This window comes from Ipomoea nil, unplaced genomic scaffold (genome assembly GCF_001879475.1).
Source record: "Ipomoea nil cultivar Tokyo-kokei standard unplaced genomic scaffold, Asagao_1.1 scaffold0679, whole genome shotgun sequence".
Classification (NCBI taxonomy): Eukaryota; Viridiplantae; Streptophyta; class Magnoliopsida; order Solanales; family Convolvulaceae; genus Ipomoea; species Ipomoea nil.
The window spans coordinates 267,706-275,067 of record NW_017617107.1 but is presented as its reverse complement, the minus strand read 5'-3'; the positions used below and the strand labels follow the sequence as shown (position 1 = coordinate 275,067).

General features: G+C 35.8%; 1 protein-coding gene across 4 annotated transcripts; it reads left to right on the top strand.

The window, feature by feature from the left end:
- The first annotated feature begins 1,103 nt into the window (after window positions 1-1,103).
- On the top strand, window positions 1,104-6,808 carry LOC109175006 (pentatricopeptide repeat-containing protein At4g33990). 4 transcript variants are annotated; one of them, XM_019324276.1, is made up of 4 exons: window positions 1,104-1,360; window positions 2,803-5,278; window positions 5,357-5,373; window positions 6,087-6,808. In XM_019324276.1, exon 2 carries the CDS (start codon window positions 2,804-2,806, stop codon window positions 5,249-5,251), a length of 2,448 nt encoding a protein of 815 aa, XP_019179821.1. In that variant the 5' UTR covers window positions 1,104-1,360; window position 2,803; the 3' UTR covers window positions 5,252-5,278; window positions 5,357-5,373; window positions 6,087-6,808. The 4 variants fall into 4 exon arrangements, with proteins under 4 accessions (XP_019179821.1, XP_019179820.1, XP_019179818.1 ...); XM_019324275.1 differs by having other exon boundaries at window positions 1,105-1,360; window positions 2,803-5,367; window positions 6,083-6,808; XM_019324273.1 differs by having other exon boundaries at window positions 1,105-1,360; window positions 2,803-5,367; window positions 6,049-6,808.
- The last annotated feature ends 554 nt before the right edge of the window (window positions 6,809-7,362 follow it).

Sequence of the window (7,362 nt, the reverse complement as noted above, 5' to 3'; positions counted from 1 at the left end):
TCTTCTCCGGCGAATTCATCTTTTCCGGCGAATCTGAGGATGAGGTGCGCTGCGTTGCTTTCAACATTATCGAAAAAGAGAAGTATTTATTCAACATTATCCAAAAAGAGAATTATTTATTCAACATCAATTTTAGCATAATGTTGATATATAGAAGTTTTAGAATAAATAGTTACCAACATCAGTTTTAGCATTTCCCTTTCTTCTTCGAGCAAACATTTTTTTGGCCGGAAAAGTTTTCAATCGGAATTTTGGCAGGAGGTGCGCTGGACGAGCACAAAGAGAAGTGCAGTTCGGAGATTTGTAGGTCCTCCGATATCTCAAGCTCCCCTTACACAGACGGCCAGATGTTTTCAACCGGAATTTTGGTCATCTGATCTGAACCCTAATAAATCGGCGGCAACAGTTTGGACGAATGAGTTTAAGTATGCTTTGGAAGGTGTGCTGTTGCAACAGATTAGCCGGAAAAAATGAATTCGCCGGAGAAGAAGGAAGAGATGTGAAATGACTAAAATACGCTCATTATTTTAACTGTTAAAATTTTCCGGCAAAATTTGGTCGGTAATTTGACCGGAGTGATCAAAATTGATAAAAATTACATAGTTAAGATACTAAATTAACACTTTTAAAAGTCATGTGCTAAAATTAACAAAGCCCCTATAATCATATGACCAAAATTGAAATTTTCTTTTCATTTTTATATATAAAATTTAATAACAGTAATGATTTTTTATAAATTCATATGCAATTCCAATGTTACATTAAAATTTGAAATTTTCTCACTTGTAATACCAAATGTAGTGCAAAATTCGACCATTAAAAAGTTATAAATTTATTTAAAAATTTAAATATTCTAATGATGGAAAAAAATAATCGTCGCAAGTTTCATTGCTAAACTCAAACTTGAAATATATTTTTACGCCAAACATCACAACAAAATTAATTTTCGTTATTGATTCAATCGTCATATTGTGACGAACGTATGAGACGTCACATATTCTTTCGGCAATGTGTTAACATATTTGGCAACAGAATTGATTTTGTAATTTTATTATGTAGCACGACTGACATGTAGGGCGTTGGACTCCCATATAAATTCATAAATTCTATTATCAGTAGTAAACCACTGAAACCCTACCCAAAATTCATCGCCATTCCAAATGCCCAAAGTCCCAAAAATTGTTACCAAGGATCGTCTTCTTCGCAGGTTCGCCGGAAAAAATGGGACGCCCAACGCTGCGGCTGCGACTACGACCTCCAACTGCAGCTGCGGACTCTTGCTGCTGGTGTGGCATACTATACAATTGAATGTATACGTCGTGCTGTGAAGCATTACTTGAAATCCCTCTTGGTCCAAGTGGTAGGATATTCGATATTTTCTCTTAATTTCAATTATATCTTTCTTCCTCTGCATGAGCGGTAGATAGGGACCTGCAGATATGTCTGAGTGAACAGGATGTTGTTTTCTTTAAAGGGAATTAATAGGGGTGCCTTTTTACATGATTTAGCTTGATAATCTGGAGTTTAGGACTGTTCTGACAAGGTAACAAGAGGCCAAGAGCCAAGAAGTGAGAATCTACATGCTAATATATACAATATTTATAGGCTTAATCTCTTAAATGCTGGTTTATGGGATACTATGCTGGTTAGTGGTTAGGAACTTTACTATGTTTACCCAGATCAATGTGTGAAACTTGAATTATAATATAGTTTTATAGACTTATATACCAGGTATATCATATATAATTATATACAATCTTTTATACCAGGTATATCATATATATACAATGTTATGCTGTTCTCTTACTGTAAAATATGCTAGTGTGGTAAAGAACTAGGAAATGTTTGGGTTCTAAAACTGAACTGAACCAAATCTAAGCTGAAACCAAACTTTTTCAACTGAACCGAACAACAATGTTAAACCAAATGGTTTTATTTTTTCAAAACCGAACCGAACCAAATCCAAGCTGAAACCGAACTTTTTCAAACTGAATTGAACTACAATGTTAAACCGAATGGTTTTATTTTTTCAAAACTGAACGAACCGAAACCGAAAAAAACCGAACAGACAACCGAAATGCCCACCCTTAACTGCTTCAACGAAGATGAGTTTTTCTTTGATTTTTTGGGCACGTAGTCTTTTACCTTCTCTTCGTGCCCCCACATAATTCACCAATATATATTAATGGCTAAACAGTTTGGCCATAGTTGTTGCTCCAAGGTTGCATTTTTTCATAGAACCCATTCCGTTCTCTTTCCTGATTGCATAATTTTTTCTTGTTTAGGGACATCAATGAGTGATGGTGGGATTTAAATTTTCTAGGAGTGTGAGAACCCAGGACCTTTACCCCGATTAATCATGTGACACCATTGCACAGAACATTGTTGTCTATAGCAATCACTAAATGTTTTCTCTTTGTTCTTGCAAGTTATGAGGGATGACTTTTTTTTTTTTTCATCAGGTATAAAAGAAACTGGCTATACTTTGAAGAAATTTGAACACCTGTGATTAAAGAATAGTATGCATAGCCTAGTGAGTCTTTGGATTCTTGGAAATAAAGTTGTCCTTTCTAAGTACAAAGAACTTACATTTAAACATTAAAATATGGACATAAGACATTCAAGATGTAATATAACTAATTGCAATATTGGAAGTAGTAAGCTAATTTGGGGAGGGTGCATTACAACAGAGATATCATTAAAAGGGTTGCTATTTATTTATTATTTATATTTTTTATTTAAATCAAACATCAAATATGTTAGCTGTTTGTTGATTTTGTTCACCTCAAATTTTCTCTGCAGGATGTTGGTAGCCTGCATGGTAGGTATGTTCCAAAGACTTGGCCACTCTTTCATGTCCATCACCAAACATTTTCAACAAACTAGAAATTGCATTTGGGTATCATTGAGTGGTGTTGAAAACAATATTGAAGAGATTGAATATAAACTCCATTCTTGTACTAACCTCAATATTGCTAAACGCTTGCATGCCCTTCTTATTGTATATGGAAAGGCTCAGAGTATTTATTTTGGCACTAAACTTCTAAAAGTTTATGCCTGCTTGGGTGATGTTTCTTTTTCTCGTAGTAGTTTTGAGCATATAAAGAAGAAAAATACCTATACTTGGAACTCAATGATATCAGCTTATATCCATAATGGCAGATTCCATGAATCTGTACACTGTATATATGAAATGCTGTCATCGCCAGATGTTCGGCCTGACTTTTATAGCTTTCCTCCTATTTTGAAAGCTTGCCATAATATACTCGATGGAATAAGGATTCATTGCTTGGTTTCAAAACTAGGTCTGGAATGGGATGTATTCGTAGCTGCCTCTTTGGTGCATATGTATTGTCGTTTCAAATCTTTCGAAGATGCTCTCATGATTTTTAATGATATGCCCTTCAGGGATATGGGCTGTTGGAATGCTTTGATTTCTGGGTTCTGTCAAAATGGAAATGCTGCAGGTGCACTGACTATGTTGGATAAGATGAGGTCAGTTGAAATTAAGATGGATAAAGTGACTGTTGCAACTGTTCTTCCCATTTGTGCACAAATGAATGATATATTATGTGGCGTGCTAATTCATCTATATGTCATCAAACATGGGCTAGAATGGGATATCATTGTGTCCAATGCGTTGATAAACCTGTATGCCAAATTTGGTGAGTTGGGACATGCAGAGAAGGTCTTTAATCAAATGGTGATAAGAGATATAATAACTTGGAACTCGATGATTGCTGCATATGAACAAAATAACCACCCAGATAAAGCACTGACATGCTTTTCGGCAATGCAGTTAAATGGATTTCTGCCTGATTTGTTAACATTAGTGAGCTTAGCTTCAAGTATTGCTCAGACTAAAAAATTTCGATATAGCATAGCTATTCACGGGTTTATCCTGAGAAGATGCTGGATATTGGATGATGTTGTGCTTGGTAATGCAGTAGTAGACATGTATGCTAAATTAGGTTATATTGATTATGCACGTGAGGTTTTCAATAAGGTCCCTTTCAAGGATGTGGTTTCGTGGAATACTATTATCACAGGTTATGCACAGAATGGTCTTGCAAGTGAGGCTATTGAAGCGTACTCCATGATGAAGGAGCGTGGGGGCATAACACCCAATCAAGGGACATGGGTGAGCATTTTGACAGCTTATGCTCATTTAGGATCCTTGCGGGAAGGGATGAGGACTCATGGACAGGTATTCAAGGTAGCTCTCCACTTAGATGTCTTTGTGGGTACTTGCCTAATTGACCTCTATGGCAAATGTGGAAGACTTGGTGATGCTATGTCTTTATTTTATGAGATTCCCAAGGAGAGTCCAGTCCCTTGGAATGCCATGATATCATGCCAGGGAGTTCACGGGCTTGGTGTAGCATCTATTCAATTATTTAGAGATATGCTGGATTGTGGGGTTAAACCAGATAATGTAACCTTCTTATCACTTCTGGCTGCCTGTAGCCATTCAGGTTTGATTGATGAGGGTAAACGGTACTTTCATGTGATGCAGCAAGAATTTGGGATAATGCCTAGTCTAAAGCACTATGGCTGTATGGTGGATTTATTTGCTAGGGCTGGGCAACTAGTAATGGCTTATAATTTCATTAAAAGAATGCCTTTATCGCCAGATGCTTCAGTTTGGGGTGCTCTTCTCAGTGCGTGTAGAGTTCATGGAAATGTGGAGTTGGGTAAATTGGCTTCAGATAACTTGTTTTTAGTCGATTCAGAAAATGTCGGGTACTATGTTTTGTTGTCAAATATGTATGCAAATTCTGGAAAATGGGAGAGGGTGGACGAAGTTAGATCATTAGCAAGAGTTATGGGTTTAAAGAAGACTCCAGGATGGAGCTCAATTGAAATGAGAAATAAGATTGAAGTTTTCTATACAGGCAACCAGTTTCATCCTCAAAGTAAGGAGATAAATGAGGAGCTGGAAAATTTAACTGCTAAAATGAAGACCCTTGGTTATATTCCAGATTTCAGTTTTGTGTTGCAAGATGTTGAGGATGATGAGAAGGAGCGCATCCTTTCAAGTCATAGTGAAAGGCTGGCAATTGTATATGGACTTCTGAATACTCCTTCTAAAAGTTCCATATGTATTTTTAAGAATTTACGCGTTTGTGGTGACTGCCACAATTTTACCAAATTTCTATCAAGGATGACAGAGAGGGAAATTGTAGTGAGGGACTCTAATCGCTTTCACCACTTCAAGGATGGGATTTGTTCATGTGGGGATCATTGGTGACATACATCGTAATTTCATGGTTCAAAATATAGAATGCCCACTGCAAGAATGATTTCACCACTCCATAATTGCTGCATAAAAAGCACACAGTCCTGGTTTAGAGATTTTGAATGCAGGTAGTTTCCCTCTTTTCTTTGAACATAGAGATCTGTATATTGTCTAAGATACTGATGTAGGATGATTATTTCTAGTATCTTGAAGTGAAATTTGAGCTCTAAGATCATCAATTGGGCACTACTCTTTGATTCTGAATCAAGAAACAGTGTTCTTTAGTGAACAATACACATTTAGCAGTACTAATGCTATTACAAATCTTTTATCTGTATCTGAAGTATTGAACCTTTTAATGTGAGATAGGAAAGAAATACTCACTTAAATTATACACTTATTTGGATTGCACTGAGACTATTACAATGCTCCATCACTTTGCAAGTAATGGCTGTAGTTATTTATGTATTCATTTTTTATGACTCGTAAATAATTGTGCCCTTTTCTTGCTACAGACAATACATAATTAGAACTGCAAGACCTACTGGCCATATGCTAAAGAGTTTCAAATCTCTAATAAGTTCAATTAACTGACAATTGGTGTATTGGGCTGGGTCTAGTTTCATTTTTTTTTTGGCCTACCTAGTTATAATCATGTTTAGAATCTGATAATTTAAGAAACCTTGTTGTTTTTAATCATTTATGAGAAACCTTGTTTGTTTCTTTAATCATTTATGAAGTGCAAAGCAAGAGGTATTAATATTTTAGGTCAAAGGTTCTTGTTTGCTTTGTGACACTTTCTTTTGCAGGGAAGTCACTTTACTTCACTTATGTCGACTGCAGTTGGATAATTTGATGTTGATCTCTATTCTCAAGCCCACTTTGCCATGAAAAACATCCCCCGAGTACCCAGAAGTACAACAACAAGAGATTTGATCTGCAACTTTATGCTTCTGTACATCTTCGGACCCGTGAAATCTGCAGCAAGAAGATTGACTAAAGCCATGTAGATCGGAAGGCCAGCAGCCCCATGGTGATCAGAGCATGCGAACTGTGTTCTTCGTATGTGGTTGACAGTGCTATGCGAAGCTCAATCCCAAACGGGGTTGACTGAGAAGAAAATTGCCATGATCGCCTTCAGTAATTTGTACTCAGCCCGGTTACATCAACAGTGGTATGAGTAGCATACATACGTTATACACCACACCAAATAAGCTTTATTCATCAATAGTGCTATGATTATGAAAAGCGCACACATGTTGACCATCCCGGAGAAGCAAGAAGGGACAACACCTCAAAATGGCATAAATTGACCATTGAAAGGCAAGAGATAGGTAGGGGACCAAACACACTTCACAAATCACAATGGCATAAATTGACCATTGAAAATGGACACGATAAGACAAGGACATCTACAAGATTTGGTATTACTTTGTTTTGTTTTGTTTTGTTTTCCTTTTTTGGGTGCAAGGTTCAATTCAATATTATTTTTTTGGGAAGGAGTTTAGCAAAAAATTATTGGGTGATAATGATGGTAGGGTTCTAATAGGAATAAAAAATGTGTTACTATAATTAGTTGTCATTTATCTTAGAGCAAGCCCAACAGACAATTGCATGTTGCTATTTTAAGAGGGCAAATTATATCGTGCACCGTGGTGCATAATCGATTATGCACCGCGCGTCAGACACTACAGTGTGTTTAAATCGACATTGTCAAAATGACGTTGTTTTATTTAATGAAAAGAAATAGACTCTTCGCAAAAAATAACTATGTTCTTCAGTTTCATTTTGTATACATTGTAGTTTCAGTTCAACACAAGTACACAACTACAGTTTCATTTCGATATAACTACACTTTTATTCAATATTTATACACTCAAATATGTAAAAATATTTTTTAATTTTATTTTATATACACTATAATTTCATTAAAACACAACTTCATGATCATTTCAATATAATTACAGCTTCATTGTACAATATACACTCAAATATGTGAAATGTTATTCAGTTTCATTTTATATATACTATAGTTTTATTTCACCACAACTACAATATCATTTTGATATAACTGTAGTTTTATTTGATAATATAAAAATAATACGTGAGCTAGTGTCAGGACA

Excerpts from the sequence above, each read along its gene's own strand:
- LOC109175006 (XM_019324276.1), top strand. The coding sequence starts at position 2,804 with ATGTTGGTAGCCTGCATGGTAGGTATGTTCCAAAGACTTGGCCACTCT.